The following is a 23,466-nucleotide window of genomic DNA, read 5'->3' on the forward strand; positions in this document are numbered from 1 at the left end:
TCATGTAATTTTATTTCATAATATACATGTTCTCTTTACCTAATCACAACTCTACATGTAGTTCTATAATATGAGCTGAAACCCTGCAAAGAAATCAAGGCAGTAGAAATTGTTCATTAATTGAGTAACACACTAAAAAATGTGCTGCGAGTTATTTATTTGGGTCTCAAATAGATAATGTAGATCTGCTTTTCAAGCATTTAATATGTACGGTCAGTAACTTTCTGGGTGCTTTAGCCTAATTAACTTCTATCTGTATGAATGTAGTGGCAGGTATTATCAGGCAGAGTACTGCCATATTTTGGTGCATGATGTGATGTCATTTTGTACTGAACTACCTGTAATTTTAATACAGAACTCTTGTTTTAAAATAAAATGCATCTCATACTAAACTGTTCTCTGACTAATTCTAGTGGTGTTTAATTAACTTTGGTTTAAAAAAAAAAAAAAAAAGCATGAGTGACTGTATATAATAGAACTTCATTTCCCACAATGCATGGCTTCCTCTCGATAAACACACACACCCCTACACCCCTACACACCGATCAGTCAGGAAGTCCAGAGCTGCGTCGCCACAAGGATCAGGTAACGGTTTCTTTGTGAAGTTTACTTTTCCAATTCGGTCAACAAGTGCGTAAAACAAATTATTCACTAGGTACTAGTCATAGTGTGACTGTTTTTTCTTTCTTTTTTTTTTTTGACATATGACTCGTTTGAACTGTTTGATTACAGGCCATAGTCGTGTTTACATACTCTAAAAGTTTAACCAAAATCCTACTAGGCCTATTTAAAATGGTCTATTTTAAGACGATGAGTAGTTAGTGAAGTCTTTAGTAAAAGCAAAAGAAGAACTTTTATTTCTTTCTAAGTGAAAGTGAAACTGTTCAAGTTGTATACTTTCGTTTTTAAGCGTATCTGGCTTTATTTTTTTAAAATTATTATTATTAACTAAAATCAGTTTCTATACATGCTAAACAGATGTAATGTATCGTGACAGGTCGGTCAGTTGTGTCTTTTTTCCCCCCAAGGTGAAAATGAGCGAGAGCGCAGAGGACATGGAGTCCTCCAGATATTCTCAGGTGGTGTTTGTTGATGTTCCTCGCTCCTATCCACTCCACGCTGATGTGATCTGCTGTTACAGGTTGACGGGAGACCTGATCCCCAGCGCTAAAGACTGGATAGGCATATACAAGGTGGAGTCTTGTAGTTTAGGAGTTTCTTGATGCTTTCTTGAAAGATTTGTTTATGTTCTCTATAAATCTAGCAACACAAACTTTCAGGAAGGGGTGCAAAAAGTACAGGAGAATTATACTTAAGTGAATGTATAGATAATGTTTTAAGAGCTTGCTTAATTAAAAGTGGAAGCATTCAGCAATAAATAAAAAAAAGTCCACATACTTAAGTATTAAAAAGTAAGGGTTTGACTGAAATTCAGTAGTCATGTTTTCATGTAAAACATTTACTGCTTATTTAAAACTGTTAGAAGTCAAGCAACTATGCTGTTTTATCTGTAAACATTACTCATTCTCTGTTAGTTTGCTGGTCATATGCATAACTACCACATTGTCCTTTCCTACTGAAATAAACAGAACTAATGTAGCATGTAAATAACCAGTATTTAGCATGAGCTAGAATTTTCTTAGGGGTTGGAATTGTGCTAGTGTAACATGGCATTAGCACAGAAAATAGGTTTAGTTATATATTCAACTAAAGGAGACGCCTCATTTTGTACAAGTCTTCGCTTACTCCTGCAAAGTTCCACACATCTTGTGTTTTATCCATGTTCAGACAAACATGGTTAGCTATAGCATTGTGTAGCATGAGAAGGACACTGCAAATGTCAAATTGGCTTGACGTAGTTGATTGGATGCTATAAACTGAAATGTAAATAAAATGTGGGGAAGTCCATTTGATAGCTGTATAATACACAGTCAATGTCTAGATAAGAGAAATAGAGACCTTTTGAGATTTGTAACAAGTATTTTTAAGGTCTAAATAAAAGTGTAAAGGGAAGTAGAAAGCATGTTTTTTTTTCTTGGAAATATAGATATGTAAGTGTACAAGTATTCAATTTAAATAACACTCATGTAAAGTAAACATACCCTAAAATAATAGTTTAGTATAGTATCGAGGTATAATTACTCAATTATTTTCCACCCCTGCTATTAGGATTGCAGTGTTGGTAGACAACAAACTGGCTAATATCAGTATTCTCTACACTATCTGTGTCTAGGTTGGCTGGGATTCAGTACAGAAATATTCTTGTTATCAATGGGTGAAGCCTTGTTTGGACTATAAAGGACTTGATCCCCTTAATCACCAAATTGTCTTTAAGGGTAAGTGGGCAGAAGTTTAATGTTGAGCTTTATCTGTGATAAGTGTAAGTACAAGCAGTCATCATTTGTCCTTTACACATGCTCAGGGATCGAAACTTTGAGGCTTTGTGATGTGTTGAGTATCTCAACGTCAGCCCAGTTACCTGCCATCAACTATGCTCTTAGCATTTAGTGTATTAGAGCCAGTGGCAAAGTGGGGAACAACAAAATATTTACATGATTGCATAAGTAGTGAGTCATTCTTAGTGCGCTCACAGCCGAGGTGCTTTTGTGTTCATTATTGTATTTTGCTTTAGAATACTACCTCCCTAAAGATGATGGTGAGTTTTATCAGTTCTGCTATCTGGACAGCAGTGGTCAGGTGCGAGGAGCGAGCACACCATTCTGCTTCCAAGACCCAGCAGAAACAAGCGCAGACTGCAGCCTTTTAGTGATCTCAACACAGGTACATATGTTACACCTACCTTCTTTTCTGACAGCACCTTGTTATGTGTACTGTATTTTCTTTTTTAATGTATATAGATGTAGATATCTAATTCCTACATTTCTCTATTATTACTGAATTTAGCATTGTACATTATGCCGTTCCTATTGCATTCCTTTTTCAAATGACATTCATGTTCTTATTGAGGTGTGAAAACTAGGCACTTGTCAATCATTAAGAATAGTGTGTGATTGTGGGTACAGGAGCAAGTGGAGCAGATGGAGAAGGAAAAAGAGGCCATACTGACTGAAATGGAACAATTAAAAGACGAGAAAGCAATTTTAAAAAATGAGCTGGATGAAAGACTGCAAGAGATTCACCGTCTCAGGGTTGGTTCTGCACTCTCTATTTGTACCAATGTATGTTGTAAATCAAACCCAAAGCTGTCACTAACAGATTTATGTCCTCTAGATGTACATTGATAAGCTGAAGTCTAATAGTACAGCTGAAACATTTCCACTAAAAGAGCAGCCTGAAAGTCCGGCGCAGGGTACCCTAGAGCAGCCATTTCTCTCTGACACTGTGACAGAAACCAAACCGGAACAAGAGGTGCCAGCAAACACACTTACAGTCATGACAAATATTGATTTTAAATTGACATCTTTCAAGAGCATACCATATTCTTCTGCAGTCACTGACCCCTGTCAATGAAAAGTATGAGAAAGCATTGCTGAAGATTACTATGCTGAAGCAGGAGAAAGCACTGCTCGAAGAACAGGTCAAGGAGAAGGATGCAGAGCTTTCAGAGTGAGTCTTTACCGTCATCACACCCCATACTGAACCATTTAAAATCAATAAACAGTTAAATTATTTTTGAATGCTTTCTTGGAAAGTAATTTTTGCTCCATATCCATGCAGGCTGAGGCCTAGGGCCAAAAAGGCAGAGCAGGACTATAACAGATTACAAGATCAGTTCCAACTTCAACAGGTGTGAACAAATTAAGTTTACTCAACAGAAGTTTTGGTACAGAAGACACCAAAATAGCACTATTTCCTGTATGTTTTTTTTCCCTCTCCTACTTAAGGTTGATATGCAAAATATGCAGAAGGAGAATGAAAGATTGTATGCTGAAAACAAGGGAAATAATTTGGAGCTGGAGAAACTGCAGGAAGAAAACAAGGCCTTACATGCAAGTTTGTCCAAGCAAGGGCCCTCTGAGGGGGACAAAAGTGACACGAAGGTACTGAAAATTAATGTTTTAAAAATGATGTAATGGATGTATTGATTAATTATGCCTGTATTTGTTTCAAAATTAATCTCGGCATATAAGGAACCTGCAAAATTCTCTTCCATGTAGATGCAGATTCTGAAACTGACCGCTGAGCTTACAGAAGTCCGAGGGGCACTGCGCAAAGAGATCCAAAACAGAAATGAGACTATTAAACGTGCAGAAAAAGCCGAGCTAGAGTTGAAAGAATTTAAGAAGCAGCTTGAGAAAAGGACTGTGACTGAGGAAAGTGTTTATTAATATTGCTTTAATATCAGTGTCTCTTCTTTTCAATCAAATGTTTTTAAAATGCATTCGGTGTTACAGTGTATTTAGGAAGCTCAGGTAAGTTTTGGACACACCTTTCTCTAATCTCTAGAATATGTATTGTCGTTTCAGATGGAGTTTGCTGAAGCTCGTAGGAGACTCAGCGAACAGGCAAACATTGCAGAGGTGGCACGATTAGAAAAAGAAAAGTTGTCTGAGGAAAACAAGGTGATTTCCTGTTGGGTTAAATCAAAATAACCACCAATGCTCTCTGTAGTTGTGTGCACAGTGTGAGTCTGTTTAGTTTTGTACAAGTTGACAGGTTTTTTGTTTTTTTTATCTGTGTTTGCCAGAAACTCAAAGATGACACAGAAAGGTTACAGAAGATGATATATGAGCTCTCCTCAGGAGCAAATGTGAGCAACACTCAGCAGCAACAAACCCCTCTCAGTCCAGTACCTGTATCTCCCGTCAGCCCCCAGCAGCAACCACAGTCAGACTCATATTACTATGAGAACATTCTTGAAACTTTTGGTGGGTTCTTGTAATAAAAAATAAAAAAAATCAAATACAAGCAAAATACAATCAAAAAATCTAAATCAAATACAGACATGCTGAAAAATATATTTGGCCTCAATTAGTTGACATTTTAGGAATAAATGTATACTTTTTTGTGAACATTTTATTTTCTTGTTTTTTTTTTCAGGAAATCCCACTAATGTAGGAAGCAAGGTAATGTATATATACCCAAGTACATACATTGTATATTATTTCAGATTATTTCTTAGCAAACCATTAATTTTGCATAAAAATAATCATTAAAAGTATTTGTCCTAACTCTGCTTTATAAATAGGCAAAGGTGTGCCGTCACTGCCAAGAGATCTTTCCAGATCTCACTGAAGAGGACCTGGTGATACATGAGCAGTCCCACAAGGTGTGCCCTTTCTGCACACTCATCTGTGATGACTGTGGACAACAGGAGTTTGAAGACCACGTCTACAGCCATGAGGAATAGACATATCACCTATATTCTCTTATATTTGCATTAATAACCCAGACGTTGCACAGTACATGATTTAATATTTCTAAACATTTCTGACTACTTTAAACTTTTACTGTAATTTTTTATCTTCTGTCTTTTGAAGCTGTACAAGGTATAATAAAACGTATAGTAATACTCTTAGAAACGGCTTCCTCCAAGGTTCTTGGATAGTTTGGTGGTAATAGTTGGCACACAGACCTGGAGACCTTACTTGAGTCTGCACCCCATTTAAAAATAAACTGAACAAATGCACAGCATTTGTTTATACAGAATTAGCACTGGTTTGTGCCATAAAAACTGGCTCATATTATGAGAGATTTCTAGCGATGATATTTAAGTATAACTCTATGGCCAAGTTGTCACAGCATTTAACTCTATGATTTTTGCTGTACAAAAATAGGCTGTCTGATTTACATATTTAACATATTGTGATCAGCTGCTCATGTTTGTTTATATATATATATATATATATATATATATATATATATATATATATAACACTTTAATAACTCAAAAACTAGATTTTTGGTACAAATCTATACAAACAAATGACAAATTTTATTTAGTTTCTTTTTGTGGGAAGCCTGATTTACAGAGTTTGGGCCACAAAAATAGACATTTTATGTGCACACAACACAATGTGACATTAAACAGGGGTTCACGCCCAGAATAATATTGTTCCGGGGGGGCAGTATTACTACACCCCTGGTAAATGGTTCTACTTAAATTATTATCTGATAGGGAGACACTGTTGTAGGGTTCTAAACAGAACCTTTAAACGTTTTAGATTTAACTGAGGACCATTTAGGGTTCTATAGATTTTACCTATAGCAGTGGAACATCTGTACTCAAATTGTGATTTTAGAAATGTCTCGTGTTTCAGTTTTTTTTTCATAAATCACACACCTGTGACAAATGAATATACTGAAGTTTAGAAATAGAGAAAACGTTTCTAGAAAAACATTTACAAAAAGCAAATCTAGTCAAGTGATATAATTAACCACAGATTTGTAAAATCTATAAAGATTAATTGTAAAAATGTCTCAACATCTTTAAAGTCAGTAAATAAAGTCATTTCATAAAGGAGGGCCTTTTTTAAGAAAAGGTATTCAACAATGAAACCAAAAAGCAGAAAACCTAAAAAAATTTTTAAAAATCCCAGCTGCTGAATTTCGACCAGACTGGAGATCATGATTTAATAAACGCTACTCAAGCAATAGTGCAGAAAATAGTAGCATGTCACTCATTGCAATTAAATAAGGTTCTCTTGCAGCTTTCCCTTTAGTTATTTAAGCTTATAGTTTTAAAAAAAATGTCTTACTCTCCAGTGCTATTATGAGTTAAATGATGTGTCTTAGAGGACAAACACTTAGTGGAAATAGTGTGATACAGTTATCCTACAGCTTAAACATTAAGTGCATTGGTCTGGAGATATTTAAACAAGTTAAAAGTTATATAGTATATAAAGAGATATGCTTGAGGTCTGGGATAAGAACATACTGTAATATCCTTACAGAAAATAAATGCTTTTATTAGGATAACTATTCTTTCACTTGAATTTCACATGTATGTATGAAAGAAGCGTCCAACAGGATTTCAATTCTTCAAATTCCAATATTCAACTTGGATAAAAGCTTTACTTCCACCAAATTCTCAGCATATAGTGAAACATTGTTCTTGTCATGGTGTCATCTGATTCTCTTCCTCAGGCGTGACATCACGAGAAGATAGTTCAGAGAAGAGGGCAGGCAGCCAGTATTGTGGTTCTCCTGCAGCCTGGGTATCCAACCATGCCAGCCCTTCTTTCAGCAGGTCGTCCTGAAAACAGTGGGAAAAAAAAGGAAAAGCATATCATACCTTCAGTATGTTCCTAAAGTCTCTTGTCTCACCTAAACATTGGGTCTGCTTCTGGAATACTTACAAGTACATGGCAAGCACGTTCTTTCTCCCACTTAAGGTTGTCCTTGATCTCGCTTACTGTTACATAACCCTTTTTCTGCAAAAGAAGTATAGTTTTTTGTATAAATCAGCAAAGCTGAGCATGAATGAATGAGCCGTTGTCTTTGTTTTCAACACTGTTTACCTCAGCCAGCTGAAGAACAACAGTGTGATCCATATTAAGCTCAGCTGGAACTGACTGGACTAAATAAGAACCTCCAACAGGAATCATCCCAAAGCCGTTTCCCATTGCCTTAAGCTTTTTGATGGCTCGTACTAAATCATCTCTGGTGACAAAAATGAGTTGGCACAGTTGAAATTTGTACAGAAATGAAAAACAAAATTGTCAAAATACTATTATGTATAAGTTCTCTACTGTCTCAGTTTAAGCCACATGCCAAACTACCTGTAGTATGTAAATAGTGTACTTTAGTAAATGACCAGCAGTTTGTTTGCACACTTGGTACTGGATATAAACTCTGGTGGCTGACTCCAAGACAAGGTAAATCCAAGGTCTTACAGAAGTGAATTCACCAATCTGTTACTGATGGGTATGTTGTAGTATAGGGAAAGCAAATCAAAATTACTCACTGACTCACATCTTGCGCAAACTTCCCTCTTCCCTTTAATACACGCTGATGAAGTTCATCCAGTGTAATTAGTCCTATTAAAAGACAATTTTATGTTACCTAACAGGTGTACTGTTTGTTCATTTGTAAGCAAAGAACAAGAAACATGTTGGAAATTGCTTCCAAAAGAACACAAATCCAATATGTTCTTTAAGATAACAGGTACTTAAATCCAGGTTGAACTCACCGCCATTTCTGTGCTTTAGAGCTAGACAGACTTCAATTATCTGCACTCCAAGCTCATAATAGAAGTCTCCAACTCCGAGCATCTCAGACCAAAATCCTTTACCAGCTGTTTTGTATGACAAAAATAAGGACAGAAAAAATGGAAAGATTCAACATATTGAATAGACGGATGTACTTTACATCTTGCTTATATAATCGCATTGAGAAGATCATTTGTGTTACTTACATGCCAGGGGATCCACTCCTATTGTGGCACACATTTCTTGAAACTGCACCCTGAACTGTGAACTCTTTCTTATCTCTTGCTTGTGTTTGCTGGCAAACTCTTCCAAATGTGTTTTGAAAGTTTCTAACTGCTTAGACATCTACAGAAAAAGGAGAACGTCAAAATACATAGTGGGGTCCAATATACAGCCTACTAACACACAGTATTTCTTAGATTATGTTTGACTGTTTACAAAAACAAAACAAAACAAAACAAGTAGGCATCAAGTCCTTACCTGTGCAATCTGATCTTCAGCCAAGACTGTACCTCTCTCTTTGTACTTGGCCTACAACAAATATATAGTGCATCAAATCACAAAATAAATCCTAAATGATCTAATTTCATCATACTGACACAAAGATGTCACAAATCGCTTAAATCTGTCCTATAACTTACCTCTGCAAGTTTCTTCTTAGCGATAGCCCCTGCTCCAACTCCTCTTCTGTGCATGTTGCTGGATTATTGTTCAACTATTTTACAGCTCGATTAGTTGATTTCGGTTTAGCTGTCAAATATCTGATTAAACAGACTCGTACAACATACAATAGGACAAAAAAGGAAAACAACTACTTTCCCCAAATATAGCATTACTGGATCAGCTTCATATAAGGAAAAACACACTCTTCCTCTATTATTATATTTTAATATTCCGTTTATTACTCTTTAAGGAAGTATACGATTGAGGAAGAAGAAATGACTCTTCTTCTACTATGACAGCTACCGAACGACCACCACCTTCATACTGCCACCTACTGGCCAGCTGTGCAATCAAGTAATGATTCTCCTGTGTGAGAAGTTCCTTTTTTGTAAGTATATTTTATTTAAGCGGTTGAATTTTCCAATCTGATTGGTCAGAAGATGTGCATTATTTTCGTATAACAGCACGGATCGGACAGTAGTTCCGGCTGTAACTTGAACGATAGGTTAATATTAATGCGCTCATTCTAATGCGTTATTGGTTTCTATAGTAACAACTCATTCACGGGGCGGACGCGCCAGACTGTAATAAAAACCCGGATTTAAAAACGTGTTGTTTAACAAAGTAAAATATATTATCGTCGATGTGGTGATGTTTTTATTAGGAGACATTTATTTAACATTTATGGATGGAGTCTCGGTTGCGCTTTCCTGTTTCTTGGTAGTTTTGTTTTCTTGGTTAAAAGGTTTCTATGAACAAATATGGACAAACATTTTGTTTGTTTTGCTCCGTCAACGAAAATAGTTCCCAAAGAAGCCACAGCTGTATAGAGCGTTGCGCGATGATGATATTTATTTGTCTTTTCATCTAAAGAGCTGATTAACAATATTAACATGTTAAAAGGACAAAGTGTGCACTAATATCTGTGAGAATACAATTTAAGACTAAATATGTTTTGATTTCAAATTATGCTTTTATTATAGAAGTGTGGAAGTCATACTTTAAATCATGAGTCAATTAGAAATATTTTAAGGCATGACAAGGATTTTATTTGCTTGAATTAGAACTGGATTCCATCTGCTCTCCACTGGTCTGTCAGCAACATGTCCTACAGAACACTGACTCCTGTTAGACAGAACAGCCAAGGTTTATTTTAATGCATTTCATTTAAATATTTGGTTCATCTCACCAAAATATTGGTGATAACATTTTTGTACTTACTTTTTTGTCAGGAAAAAACTTAATTGGATCCATCAACTTTACTGTGAAGCCACAGATCAAATTTCTTCTTTAGAAGATCTTTGCAGACATTTTCTGAGTCTTCAGGCATCACGCTTGGCCTACAGAAAAGACAGTAAATAATGCCATAATTTATATTTCAATCACTTCCAGAATAATGCAATGACAAAATTAGGGCATGATAAATATCCTCATACATACTCGCTCCTTTTCTCTCTTTGATTTAGCAGATAGTTTACAAAGTTCTGCTGCACCATGGCGTCCATTATTTTACTGATATCACTTGCAAGAGTGGATTCAGCATAGCGGCGCACCAGGATTTGGTCATCATCTGCTGAACTATTTGTGGCACATAATAATAATACAATTTCTGGATTTCTTTGTTGAGTAATTATTTGCAAAGAACAAAGTGATAGTCTATCAGAAAACTTTTATCTTGGAAAAAAGGAATGTCTCTGTCTTACCTGTCATCAACTGATCGTGCACTGACTGCAAGCATACCACCCAAGCCCAGGAAAATCAGTGCAAACAGTTGTATCTTCATCTTCATCTAACACAGACTGACAGTCAGATCAACATTAGGTATTTACATATACAGATTAATGATAGCATATTTTTTAACTCGTGCTTATTCTGTCAAAATCAAATGGTGTATATTTTTGCTGAAGGAAGATGTGTTAAGGCCTACCTTATGCAGCTATGGTGCTGTAGCATTGATGGAATAAAAGAGTTGGCTGCTTTAGAAGCAGCTGCAGTAGCCTTTTATACATTCCAAATGCTATAACCTCTGGAAAAATAATTTAGTTCCACATCATTAAAATAATTAAGTACGTGAGAAGTATGAATGTGTAAATACTGATAAGCTTGTTTCTGACGTATTTACTCTGTTGATTAAATGCATAAAAAGCTGAACTGTAAATGGAAGTCTGTTTACTTTGTGTTGTAGAAAATGATCATTTAGTCCAACATTTCCAAAGGTGAAATGGTCATTAAACCGTTCATGCAACATAAAGCCCATAATGCATTCATTGCACTATAGAACTTACCTGGTTAATGACTGAAGTTAAAAGCACAGCATTCATAAGAATATTTACACAAGAAATTTGATATTCATAAAATCCCTTAAATTTGGAAAAAGTTCATGTCCTACTTGTGCTCCCGAGTGTGTGTAAATTTATGCACAACATATCCTCATGCTAGGTCAAGAATTGGACTAAGAATTCCATTGAGAATATTTTGTTTTATGTTATATGCATTAATAAAGGAATATGAAAAATAAAGAAACACAAAGCCATAAACAAAGACAAATATATAAAACAAGTCATTCAATTATGACAGTAGAAATGCTGCTGTATAAAAGGATAACAGGCTGGTCTGTCTGCACATAGCCGTATGCCATAAAACAAATGTCCATATCGATGGGAAATTTAATTGTCCAGCTTAGGAAAAGGATGTTTAAAGTTGGTTTACAAAATGGTTCTGTTTGCTACAGCAGCTTCTTTTAATGCTGTGCAACACTTCAGATCCAGCATGTCAGCCGAGATGCATAAAACAATTTAACCGGTTACAGTTGCCCTGTGTGATGTGCTTGGTGTTCCTCCTGGATACAGTGTAGATCTTTTTTTTCTAATCCATTTTCATGTCACACCATTTTCTTGTCACCTTGATTCCCACTTAACTCACCTTTTCTGTAATCTGTATCTAAAATTTGACCTTTTCAGGTTACACTGTCACACTGATAAATATTTTTATTAGCATAAAGGTGAGTCTAAAATAACTCCCACTTCTGCCTTCTCCTTTTTCATTCATTTTTTTACTAGTCATTTTGTGTTTCCATCCCTCTGTGCACTTGACCTTTTATGGAGTTGTGGGTGTCACTAAATGCGAATGAGCTGTGTTGAGAATGTGCTTTGCCCTTTACGGGAGATCAACATGCATTTAAATAAGAAAGAAAATCAGCACTTCCAAAACTAACTTTTTTTTTTTGTTTTTGTTTTTTACTAACAAAATGTATAAATTAGGCCCCTTGTGTGGAACTATTAGACATTTATATTTAAACCATTACATTTTCATCATGATCATCATTTAAAAGCTAGACTCTGGGTATTGGTCTCAGCCTATTCTGAAAAGTCTGGCCTCAGCCATCTGAGTGAGCAATAATTTATATTTACTGTTGCACGGTATGCACAGTTGCTTAGTGGTTAGCACGTTTGCCTCACACCTCCAGGGTTGGCGTGACCCTATGTGTGCGGAGTTTGCATGTTCTCCCCATTATCGCTCACTCAGATGGCTGAGAGTTTCCTCCGGGTATTCCCATTTCCTCCCAGACATGCATATCTAAAGTGTCCGTAGTGTATGAATGGATGTGTGAATGTGTTTGTGATTGTGCCCTGCGATGGATTGGCACCCCGTCCAGGGTGTACCCCTCCCTGTGCCCGATGCTCTCTGGGATAAGCTCCAGGTTCCCCGCGACCCTGTAGGATATGCACTATAGAAAATGGATGTCTGGATGTTGCACTGCACTGTAATGCCCACTGTGGGTTGTAATATGAAAAGCTTAATCAAAAACACCTTGTGCAGTTGCACAACACAAAAAAACTAATGCATTGTGTAGTCAGATGATATTATAAAAGGTGACTGAATGTCTGTGAAGTCTAATAATGCTGGCTTTATGGTTTGATAGCTCGAGCAAAGTAGGCTACAGTTTTTGCTGTCAACAATTTCTAACAATTTGTAGGTTGCTTTTCCCCACACTATCCAGTAATCGGTTCCCTTGCATTTCTTTTTCCTTTCCTAGCAAAGCAAAAATATGGACTTAATTTTCTCTCCAAGAGCATCTCCCCAGAATCCTCCAAAAAACATAACATTAACACCATCAAAACCTAGCATTGTCAACATAGTCCAACACTAATCATGGTTTAGGACTGGCATAAAGTTAATTTGACGTTGGACGTTCGATATTCGCGGATATGCGGAAATTAAGGGACCGTCTCTAAAGTTACATACGACATTGTTTTACACGTTTCTAACTTCAATAGCATTTGAAGGGAATGACTTTCCCTTCAGTCTTTTAACCAACTGTAAAGTGTTCATCTAGGTGTCAGCAGTGATGCACACATTTTAGATTTCTGATATTTAATCAAATAAACTATTAAATCACATTTAAATTTGACATGTATTTCATTACTGAATAAGATAAGATACGATAAGATAAGATAAGATAACCTTTATTGATCCCACACTGGGGAAATTCCCTCGTTACTGCAGCTCAATTACACAAAAAACAGAAAGGAAAGAATACACATTAAATAGGAATAGAATTGAAATAAAGTATATATATATATATATATATATATATATATATATATATATATATATATATATATATACAATAGGAATAGAAAAATAAGAATTAAATTAGTAAAAAAATTATAATAATGGTAATATGTACACAATGGACACCTCAGTGTATGTGTATAATTTGAATATGTGCAGATGTGTAACACCTTGTTTATATACATGAGTTGATAAATGGATTATTAATAGAGGGCTGAACAACAAATAATAATAATGTGTGGATTGCTGATGCAAAAAAACTGTTAGTAGTGCTACATTATGTTGTTGTTGCATTAAAGAGTCTGACTGCTGTAGGGATGAACGACCTGCGGTAGCGTTCTTTCTTGCACTGAGGGTGCAGCAGTCTGTTGCTGAAGGAGCTGCTCAGGGACCCCAGAACCTCATACAGGGGGTGAGAGGAATTGCTCCTGATAGACGCCATCTTAGCTAACATCCTCCTCTCCCCCACCACCCCTAACCTGTCCAGAGGGTAGACCAGGACAGAGCTAGCCCTCTTGACCAGTTTGTTGAGGCGTTTCCTGTCCCTCTCTGTGCACCCAACTCCCCAGCAAACTACTGCATAGAAGATAGCAGATGCTACCACAGTGTCATAGAAAGTTTTAAGCAGGGTCCTGCACATACCAAAAGACCTCAGTCTCCTCAGCAGGCCGAGACGACTTTGGCCCTTTTTGTACAGGACATCTGAGTTTGTGGACCAGTCCAGTTTGTTGTTGAGGTGAACACCCAGGAATTTATCTGTCTCCACCCTGTCGATATCAATACCCTGTATGCACACCTATGTAGACCGTGTTGGCCTCCTGGCCTCCTACCATCTCCTATGTCTTGCTGTGAGGTCCTATGAGGTAAAGGTGGTTTAATTCACACCAGTTGACAAAGTCAGCAATGACCTCCTGGAATTCCTGATCGTTCTCCACTGATACTCATCCAACAATGACCATATCATCAGAGAACTTCTGCATGTCGCAGCTGTTAGTATTATATCTGAACTCTGCTGTGTACAGGGTGAAGAGAAATGGAGCGAGCACTGTACCCTGCGGTGTATATATAGATATACATATGTGTGTGTGTGTGTGTATTATATATATATATATATATATATATATATATATATATATATATATATATATATATATATATATATAATTTCATTAATAGGACATCTATTTTTTGAAGAAAACCATTCAATCCAGTACGGATCATTTTGACCCCCTTTATGCATTTGTGAAGTTTTTTTTGGTTCATGCATTGTAGGGTTAAATATCAAAAATCAGGTGTGCGTTATACCTGACACCTAGTGGAACACTTTACAGTTGGTTGTGTGACTGTAAGTCATTCCCTTCAAATGCTATTGAAGTTAGAAACGTTTATAACAATGTCGTATGTAACTTTAGAGACGGTCCCTTAATTTCCGCATATCTGCGAATATCGAACTTCCAACGTCAAACCAACATTATTCCAGTTGTTTTAGATTTTAGTCTCTGTAGGTCTTTTGAGGTCTGGTAAAAGAAAACGGGGTACATGTATAATTTTAATGATATAGTCCAGTAAACACCCAGTATGTACATTCTTAGTGTTGTCCCTTGATGTGAGACGTAAAACTACATTAAAACGTCATATTTCCCCCTCCCCAAATTGGCTAGCAGCCGAACTAGGCTGCTAAACTCCGCCTGCTAACTGTTGTAAACACGCCTCGACTGTGCGCATGCGCAGTGTTCGGTTTTTAAATCGAACGTATGAACAACATGGTGCTCAGGATCACGCCAGAAAATGGGGGATAGTAGTAAAAGTAAAGTATGCCATTATTGTAAACATTATTATTTTTTCCGCCAACGAGGAACGCGAGTGGAATAAACCGTGACAGTTCAGCACCAACGTTAAATCGGAGCACTAAATTCAGTGGGTATTAACCCACAATCTGTTGGAAGTGATTGTTATTGTTTTCCACTCTCTTCGGTTAGCTAGCTATCAGCTAGCTAGCAATTTAGCGGCACAGCAGCTCGTTGTCCGGTATTGCGGATCAAAATGGAGGCGAGTAACAGTTAGTCAAGCCCTGAATTTCTTCTGGAGCAAAACATTTTGCGCGTCTCGGTTTATTATCGAAGAGTGGTAGTCCTGTAGTGATTGTTTATGCATGGGAAGCGGATAGATTTTTAGCAACTAAGCTAATTAGCAAGCTTGCAGGGCTGTGTTCAGCAGCATCATGACGGATTTGCAGCGTTGTTTTCTGGTGGATTTAGGTGTGACGTTCCATTATTTGTATTTTACAGCGTGTCGTTTTGCTAAGGTTACGCCTGACTGATTAGTAAGATAAAGACGTTTAAAACTTGTTTAGATGTTGGAGCTATGGTTCATTCTGTAGCTTGTTTTCGTCATGAATATGCGGACTGAGTCCATCTCAAACGTGGGATTGCGCTCCGAATCGAAGAGTTTTTACTTGTCAAAAGGACACACGATTGGTGTCCCGAGAAATTCCCACACCTTGCTGACAGAAACGCATGACTCTGTTGGTATCACTCTCAAGGACGCGGGGCAGCGTTTTGTTAAATCAAGAAACCTGGCCAAGGATCTCGGTGGGAAAGCGACTCGGCCTTTATTGCCGGTGGGACAAAACAAAGCTCGTGCTTCTGGGACCAGCTCTGAGAGCACAGACAAATCAGTGTCTCAAACCAAACCAATGGGGGGCGAAGGAACCCCTATTAAAAGCAAAACTCCACTTGGACAAACCAGTGCTACTGATAATAAAGCAGATTTTGTTTCAATGAATTCCCACAATTCCAGAGATTCTGGTGGCGAGGACAGCACAAAGGGGTTTGAAACTATGGGGGCTCATGGCGTGGCATCACACGAACACACAGAAGGTAAACGAAACAACATGAGGAAGACCTCAAGCCATCCCAGTTCACAAGCCAACTGTCTTCATCAGCTACTTTTGCTTCAGCTGGACCTGATCGAGCAACAGCAGCAGCAGCTGCAGTCTAAGGACAAGGAGATAGATGAGTTAAAAGCAGACAGAGACACGGTATGTGGTGTTTTTTTTTTTAATTATTTTTTTATTTATTAAGCTCATATACCCTGGCCTCTGAAAGTTTGAACAAGCATTTCATTAACGAGTTTTTTTTTTTTTGGATGCAACTGTCTCACACAGCTTCTTGCACGGATCGAGAGGATGGAACGGCGTTTACAGTTGATGAGTAAGGAACCACGTGATAAGCGTCTCTTTCAGCCTTTAGAGAGATGGGTCCCAGACACTGATGACTTCTGGGATTCAGATGTAGGAGACAGCCCTCAGACCCCCACACCTAAAACCCCCTTTAGTCGAAGTAGCAAAGTGCAAAAGAGGTAAAAAAAACAACAAAAAAAACCCAACTTTTTTAAAAAAGCCATGCCTTATGAGTGCCCTGTCATGTTTCACTTTGTAGGTTGATATTATTTGCATTTATATTCTGTTTAGGAAATGTGGCTTCTTGGATTCCAAAATACAGAGGTCACAGGGGAAGTCTTCAAGGTTAACCCCCCAGAAGTCTGACACTGGTGCAGCCTCGCCATGCCAGAGGGAGCTGCGAAACAAAGAGACACCTGAGACAGCACCGGGGAGGTCATCGGGCCTGACAGAAACAACAGCAGATGCAGAAGAGAGCTGTGAAAATGAAGACCTTCCATACATGACGACAACAGAAATGTACCTGTGCTGCTGGCACCAACCTCCTGTCTCCCCCCTCTGTGAGGTATCCCCCAAGAAAGAGGACGATGTTGCCAGTAAGTGCTTCAGATGTAGTGATTTCCTTTATATTTCTGGACAAGTTGGTTGGTGTCGTTAAATAAGTATGTATGCGTAAACCTTTTGCACAGTTCCATCCTGGCGGGAAAATAGCATCGAGCCTTTGAGGGACGATGATGCTTTAGATTTTTCAGAGGTGAGATAATGTCTTACTTTAGTTTTTTTTCCCCCATTGCATTGCCATTACAGTGCATACCAATTATGTTGGATCATAATTCCTAAACACATGTATCTGAAGGCAGTATCTGTTATTTGTCAATTAACTACAGAATCTTGAGGATGGGGTGTTTCTGAAACGCCACTCCAAGCTGGAGCTGGATGAGAAGAGAAGGAAAAGGTAAGGGTAGATCTGCAGTGTGTATGAATTAACGTATAGATTTATTTATTTATATACTTATTTATAGGATCCTGAGTAGTCTGTCTTGTATTTTTAAATGTGTATTCTCGGCATTGACTGGACTATTTTTTTTCTCACATCAGGTGGGACATTCAGAGGATACGGGAGCAGCGTATGCTTCAACGGCTGCAGCAGCGCATGGAAAAAAGAAAACTAAATATTCAGGAGAGTGAACCAGAGATTTCCTCATTTTACCCCGATTCTGATGATGGTATGTTTTGTGTTTTAGTTTGAAGCCTTCTAATATGCATGCTAGCATGTTTTCATTTGGTATTCCGTATTTTCAGTGATCGCAAATTTTTTCTAAACAAAATTTTTCTCCTACAGTGGAGTCAGTTGTTATAACACCTTTTCTGCCAGTTGTGGCCTTTGGTCGTCCTTTACCCAAGCTGACTCCACAGTAAGTACCTCAAGTTCTATTAGCAGTTACAGAACTTTGTTTTTACAGTCTGATCTTGTTAAGTGCTATTGTTGCCTTAATGTAGTATTTGGATGGATGATTTTTTCCCCTCTCTTTTTTCCTCTCACTCCCTAAGGAATTTTGAGTTGCCGTGGCTTGATGAAAGAAGTCGGTGCCGTATAGAAAATCAGAAAAAACAAACTCCTCATAGGACCTGTCGGAAATAAGGCAATCTTGCACAAGTTGAGTGCACAAGCTGAATGTTGAATGCTGCAGGATACTTGATCAACTTGATGGATTTGTGTGGGTTTACAGTTAAACTGCAATAAAATGCCATTTGACATTGAGAAAATGGCTGTATTGCAGATCTATTTATGTTATTACTCTTTAGGACAAACCCATCATTAGAATGCCCTGTATTTTCTTTTTAAAACACATATTGTCTCGATTTAGTCTCGATTGAGCTCTGTATAAAATAGTTCTGGTCCTGTTCTATTTTTATATAAATGGTATTATGGGGCATTGCTTTAAGCAATGCTTTCACCTTGTGGATATTGTGCATCTGATGCATATGTTGCATGCAACACCTAAAATGGTTGTAGTCTGCATACAACAGACTTTTGAATTACACAGTGCTAAAATGTACACCTTCTATTAACATGCACCATGAAAGAGGAATGGGGAGTACAAATTAAAACAGTGAGAATGAATGAAAGCCTAATGTCCTCAAAATCCGAATTAAAATTTTAGAATGCATGATTGACAAATTGTACTGAATTTCTATTCCATTAAAAACCTTTAACCATCAAAAATTTGAAGTTAAATAACAAGTGTGTGCTTTTGTCTTGTAGCAAATATTTCAGAGTAGTCCTTATTTGTGAGCTTATACTGAAGGTCTCTAGATCTTTAAAGTTGTTCAGCAGTCTAAAATGGCCTCTATTTATGCTTTCTCGTCAAGTAGCTTTTTTTTTTTTTGTTGGAGTGTTAAGTTCAGTGTAGTTCACTGAAGCTAATTGTTTTGCAAAAAAAATATATACAAAGACAATTCATTTTGCATTTGTCTTTCTTTCAGTATCTAAATTCAGAAAATGGAGGTTTGTCATTTTCTGTAATTCTGCCTCATTTCATGATTGTACCCTGAAACATTTTTGGAACAATTCATTACTCTCTATATTTCAGTATACATAAATCTGCAACCACTACTATATGTACTACTACTGTGAAATGACTTTACAAAAGTTTGTTAGCAATTAATCAACAGTTCTGTATTAACTTTTTAGAAACAAGACTTTTTGAAATCGTGACTTTCAGCATAATGATGGCCATATATCCCTATCGGTGAATTATTAGCTGGGTGTATTTTAAAACACTGCCTTGGCCAGAACATTTTCAGCCTCTTTGTTATATTGCATCATTATAGTGGAATGTAACATTCAGTCATCGATTTGCTTTGAGTATATAATTATTTCGGTATGTGAAAAATATTTATTAAGAAAGAAAAACAAGGCAAAACATCTCCCTTTCATTTACCTATAGATAAATACATTACTAAAGTACACCAATCATTTGTTCGTCTAAGCACTTTTCCCCCAATTAAATTTTTTATTCTTTTTTTTTTTTTTTAGAGAAATTAAGAATCAGTTTAGATCACTTTAGATACATAAAACCCAATGGGCCCATTACATCCGTGAAACATTTAGGAAACTGTAGTAAAAGGATTTTCTGATGGTGACCTCAAACCAGATCAAAGTTTAAACAAGGCTTGCAAGAATTATACTTCTGTAATAAAACCACAATGATATTACTGTGATGTGGCATATAAAATAACAGTTTTATTAATATTTATTTCACTAACTAAACAACTGATTGTATAGATTTTGTTTGTTTCTTAAAGTACTTCTTAGTGTTTATGCCTCAGCTAGTTCCAGCAAGGTGCTGAAAACTGTTTAAGGATCAAAATCTTTGTTTTGAGCACTTGTTTGGTAGCATAACATACAGCACAGTTACAGTAGAAAAAAAAAAGAATACAAGCATTCACATAAGAATGCCTAAATCAAAGAGGGGAAAAAAACAAGACACTGCATCCAAATACTGCAGTGTCCATCTGTCCTCTGATTTAATCTCTGAACACCATGTAAGCTGTTAGAAAACCTTATGCACATTTCCACCCTAAAGCCTTAACCCAAGGATGTGTCTCCCTCAGTCTCTCCTGAGGTTATTTAGTCTTTCCTCCAGGTCAGCATCTGCATCTGCCAAAGCTGGCTGTGGCTCAGCTTTCTTCCCAGCAGCAACTGAAAGATTCCCTCCAGTAGATGGCAGGTCTGTGTGAAAACATAGACGTTTAAAATTACTGATTACAACTGACATCTCGATATGTATATAATAATGATATACAGTTAGCATGTAGTTTACATACTTGAGAGTTCATCTGAAAGATTCAGACCCAACTCATCCAGCACTTGGGAAACCACAGCGTCACTAAAAAGCAAAATAAAATAAGGGCAATATAGCAATTTCATGCATGCAGATTCATACTTCAGTCAGTTCTTATGAAAGATATGATCCTACCTTTCCTCTTCATCATCCTCATCTCCCATTGCATCATCAATTGCATCATTCATCATTTCTTCCTTCATGTCCATAATTTCACTTTGGCGCTCAAACTCCATCATGATTTTCTGAATTTGTGGCAACTTTAACTGTGTTAAAGACATTTCAGTGATTTTAGTCAATTCTGAAAATATTAGGCTTTATTCCAAAATACTTTATTTTGCATACTAGAGCCTGTCTCACAAAGCAGGTTTTGTTAAGTGGATACAATTGCAATAACAAATGCAATCACAGTCGATTCTAGCAAAGAGGAATGTTTTTTTTTCCATTATAAAAAAAGTTAATTCTGCCACCTGGGTGGTCAGGGATGGTTGGGGTCTACCTCAAAAGTGTACAAGGAAATAGTCTGACTGGTGGCTGGAATGTGAGTGCAGTCTATAGCACCAATCACTCTTGGGAATCCCATTTTAAATCATACCTCTGATAAGCAACTTAATTTTCGATAATTACCTGAAAAATGTACAATGTGGACATGTTCTTTAAAAGTTATTTTGTACAGACGGTTACAACCACCTTGTAACGTGCTTATCTATGATTTGCTGAGATTCTTGGTGTCAAAAATGTCATACGATTCATAGAAAAATCTTTTAGACAGAAAACAAGTGAGAGCAATAGCAAGTAGAGTGGAATTAGCAACATCATGCCTTAAAAGCAGTTAAAGACCTGATACAAAATTCAGCACATGTTACCATGTAATGCAGTAAAGTACAACCATTGTTGTAGGGCAGGAAATCCAGGGTAAGATCTAACATTTCAAGCTAAGCTCAGATAGCTAGGTAACCAATCAATCCTGCTTCATGAGATAGACCCGGTGTGATGGTGAGGTTGTTTTGATAAGAATGTGTTGAAATAACAGTAAACAGTAAATTTTACATTACATTATAGTCATATCAGGTTCTAAACTTAATATACATCATATCATACAATACTGTACTGTGAAACATAACACACCATCTGGCATTTTGTGTTTTTAATTCAGTTGTATAAAAATCTGTGTGTTTGGCATGTAATATGTATTAATTGAAATGTCAAAATTCTGCTTTACATATTAGTCATATTATACAACATCTCTAGATGTTTCACAGTTTGGTATTCCAGCATCAGGCCTCCAATTCTGGGCCGGTTTTCTTCATCCAAGTAGCTTCCAAATATGGAATATTGTATATTCCAAATATGGAAGATACAAGTTTGGAAATCTAAATATACCTCCATTCTTTAGAAAAGAGAAATCATGAATTTGTTTACTTGAGATTTCTAACCTGTCTGTTCATTGTGGCCATGGCTTTGGTGACTCCCTTCATGGCCTGTGCCATGCTGTTGTTTGATTTGAGGGTTTGGATTTTAAGACTGACTGCTTGGATATTGGCTCTCATCATGATGAACTTCTTTACATATCTCCTGGTGCGAACCAAGTCCTTAGCCATGATCTTAACAGCATCCTGGAACAATCAAGATGTATGAAATTATATATATATATATATATATATATATATATATATATATATATATATATATATATATATATGTACATCATGGTTAATTATGACAGTGTATTAATGTGACTACCATCTGTCCCTGTTTTGCCATTTTCTTAATATCAGCTATGATTTTCTTTTCCTGCTGTTCCATCCTTTGGCGTTCTCTGTCTAGCTCTCTCATGGCTCTGTTCAGTGCTCTCTGGTTCTGTCTTAGCATCTCCTCTGGGGTCTTTCTCCGCCCAAATAAGAACTCCATCTAATAATGAAACAAAATGACATAGGTCTAGTTTATCATTCAAAACCAAATAAATGACATTTCCGAAATCTGATTTAAATGAAGACACTGGTGAGACCATGCCCAAGGTATTCTGGGTAATCACATGAGAACCTGGCCTAAAGAGTGACTCAGATTAGATCTTGTTCTGACGTCATTTAAAAAAAAAAAAAAAACCCAAAGCACACCCTCATGCGCACAAATGACAATACCGTGTATGCGTTCAAGGGTAGTATTAATTGGATAATTTGTCTGAATCAGATTTATAGACCATAGAATTATTCCATCACATGTCGCACTCGAAGGATGGGTGCAACTCTACATCCAACATGTTAATCGAATAAAACGACAGTCTCACGGTAGAAAACATAGTTCAATATAATTCATGGAGCAACTGCTATTTAGCGTGTATTTACATAATCAACTAACATTAAGGACGAGAAATAGTTTCTGAATGAACGTGGCAGTCATATTTTTAAATATACTTTTTGTACAAATACTGGACCGTCATGTAAACGAGTTAAAACTATTATAAATAAATGTCGAGTCTTACCAGTTCAGGTCAAATAGCTGGTACCTTAGATAAAAATAGAACTAGCCAGCAAATTGCTAGCAAACTAGCTAACGGTAAATAAGACATGAACTTGACGCAGAACGTGAAGCACTTAGAAAAATATATTACTTTAGAGTTTACCTTTATTCTTGTTGTTGTTTTCGGTCGTAATGTCCAGCCGACTGATACTTAACCTGTCAAACCAGAGGCCGGTTTCTCTTACTGTCCCTAAACTGCGAGTAATGGCTCGTTTGTTTTCCTTCTTTTACTTCCGCATGTAATCGGTTCCCATTACGTCATCGGATGTACGTAGAGTCATTTAAAACTCCTTAGTGTTTGTTGTCAAATTGCCTAATTTCCATAAAGAAGCCAAATTTCTCACCACACAGTTCAGTTTCATATGTAACAACAAAGGCATACTATTAAAAAACAAATCACTTCCAAAGAGTGTCATGTTACTTTTAATGGACTCTAGTTCAGTAGGACTCAACACTGACGATTTTGATGTGAACATATTTATACTGATAATGTTGATGTTTTAAAACATCAATGTAGCAATAAGGTCACAATAAATGCTCTTTGCTCTGTTTCATTTTCTGCAGCAAG

At 36.8% G+C, this 23,466-nt stretch overlaps 4 protein-coding genes and 2 long non-coding RNA genes across 9 annotated transcripts; 3 read left to right on the forward strand and 3 right to left on the reverse strand.

Annotated features, from left to right (window-relative positions):
* Positions 1-346: 346 nt before the first annotated feature.
* On the forward strand, positions 347-5,483 carry calcoco2 (calcium binding and coiled-coil domain 2). The gene is made up of 13 exons (XM_053640734.1): positions 347-585; positions 1,029-1,193; positions 2,234-2,336; positions 2,633-2,781; positions 3,024-3,149; positions 3,232-3,369; positions 3,452-3,567; positions 3,679-3,748; positions 3,846-4,001; positions 4,119-4,523; positions 4,649-4,829; positions 5,002-5,027; positions 5,150-5,483. The coding sequence occupies exons 1-10, from the start codon at positions 493-495 to the stop codon at positions 4,287-4,289; spliced, it is 1,287 nt and encodes a 428-aa protein (XP_053496709.1). The 5' UTR covers positions 347-492; the 3' UTR covers positions 4,290-4,523; positions 4,649-4,829; positions 5,002-5,027; positions 5,150-5,483.
* Positions 5,484-6,827: 1,344 nt separating this feature from the next.
* On the reverse strand, positions 6,828-9,127 carry snf8 (SNF8 subunit of ESCRT-II). Its single transcript, XM_053640747.1, has 8 exons — positions 8,753-9,127; positions 8,592-8,642; positions 8,318-8,456; positions 8,093-8,197; positions 7,868-7,940; positions 7,422-7,563; positions 7,260-7,334; positions 6,828-7,156 (listed from the first exon to the last, which is right to left on the reverse strand). The coding sequence occupies exons 1-8, from the start codon at positions 8,804-8,806 to the stop codon at positions 7,019-7,021; spliced, it is 777 nt and encodes a 258-aa protein (XP_053496722.1). The 5' UTR covers positions 8,807-9,127; the 3' UTR covers positions 6,828-7,018.
* A 578-nt stretch (positions 9,128-9,705) lies between these two features.
* Positions 9,706-10,729, forward strand: LOC128617566 (uncharacterized). Of its 2 annotated transcripts, none has more exons than XR_008387578.1 (3): positions 9,706-9,920; positions 10,007-10,128; positions 10,241-10,729. It is a non-coding gene; the product is annotated as an uncharacterized LOC128617566 (long non-coding RNA). The 2 variants fall into 2 exon arrangements; XR_008387579.1 differs by having other exon boundaries at positions 10,244-10,729.
* LOC128617567 (uncharacterized) lies at positions 10,313-12,920 on the reverse strand. The gene is made up of 3 exons (XR_008387580.1): positions 10,702-12,920; positions 10,478-10,573; positions 10,313-10,352 (listed from the first exon to the last, which is right to left on the reverse strand). It is a non-coding gene; the product is annotated as an uncharacterized LOC128617567 (long non-coding RNA).
* Positions 12,921-14,285: 1,365 nt separating this feature from the next.
* On the forward strand, positions 14,286-19,321 carry msl1b (MSL complex subunit 1b). Of its 3 annotated transcripts, none has more exons than XM_053640729.1 (9): positions 14,286-14,338; positions 16,149-16,389; positions 16,516-16,709; positions 16,822-17,126; positions 17,220-17,284; positions 17,418-17,485; positions 17,629-17,756; positions 17,873-17,945; positions 18,082-19,321. In XM_053640729.1, exons 1-9 carry the CDS (start codon positions 14,301-14,303, stop codon positions 18,170-18,172), a joined length of 1,203 nt encoding a protein of 400 aa, XP_053496704.1. In that variant the 5' UTR covers positions 14,286-14,300; the 3' UTR covers positions 18,173-19,321. The 3 variants fall into 3 exon arrangements, with proteins under 3 accessions (XP_053496704.1, XP_053496705.1, XP_053496703.1); XM_053640730.1 differs by lacking the exon at positions 14,286-14,338 and adding an exon at positions 14,869-14,884; XM_053640728.1 differs by lacking the exon at positions 14,286-14,338 and having other exon boundaries at positions 14,895-16,389.
* Positions 19,322-19,407: 86 nt separating this feature from the next.
* On the reverse strand, positions 19,408-23,154 carry chmp2a (charged multivesicular body protein 2A). The gene is made up of 6 exons (XM_053640748.1): positions 23,002-23,154; positions 22,122-22,289; positions 21,815-21,994; positions 20,514-20,644; positions 20,362-20,423; positions 19,408-20,266 (listed from the first exon to the last, which is right to left on the reverse strand). The coding sequence occupies exons 2-6, from the start codon at positions 22,287-22,289 to the stop codon at positions 20,145-20,147; spliced, it is 663 nt and encodes a 220-aa protein (XP_053496723.1). The 5' UTR covers positions 23,002-23,154; the 3' UTR covers positions 19,408-20,144.
* Positions 23,155-23,466: the final 312 nt, after the last annotated feature.

This window comes from Ictalurus furcatus, chromosome 13 (assembly GCF_023375685.1).
Source record: "Ictalurus furcatus strain D&B chromosome 13, Billie_1.0, whole genome shotgun sequence".
Classification (NCBI taxonomy): domain Eukaryota; kingdom Metazoa; phylum Chordata; class Actinopteri; order Siluriformes; family Ictaluridae; genus Ictalurus; species Ictalurus furcatus.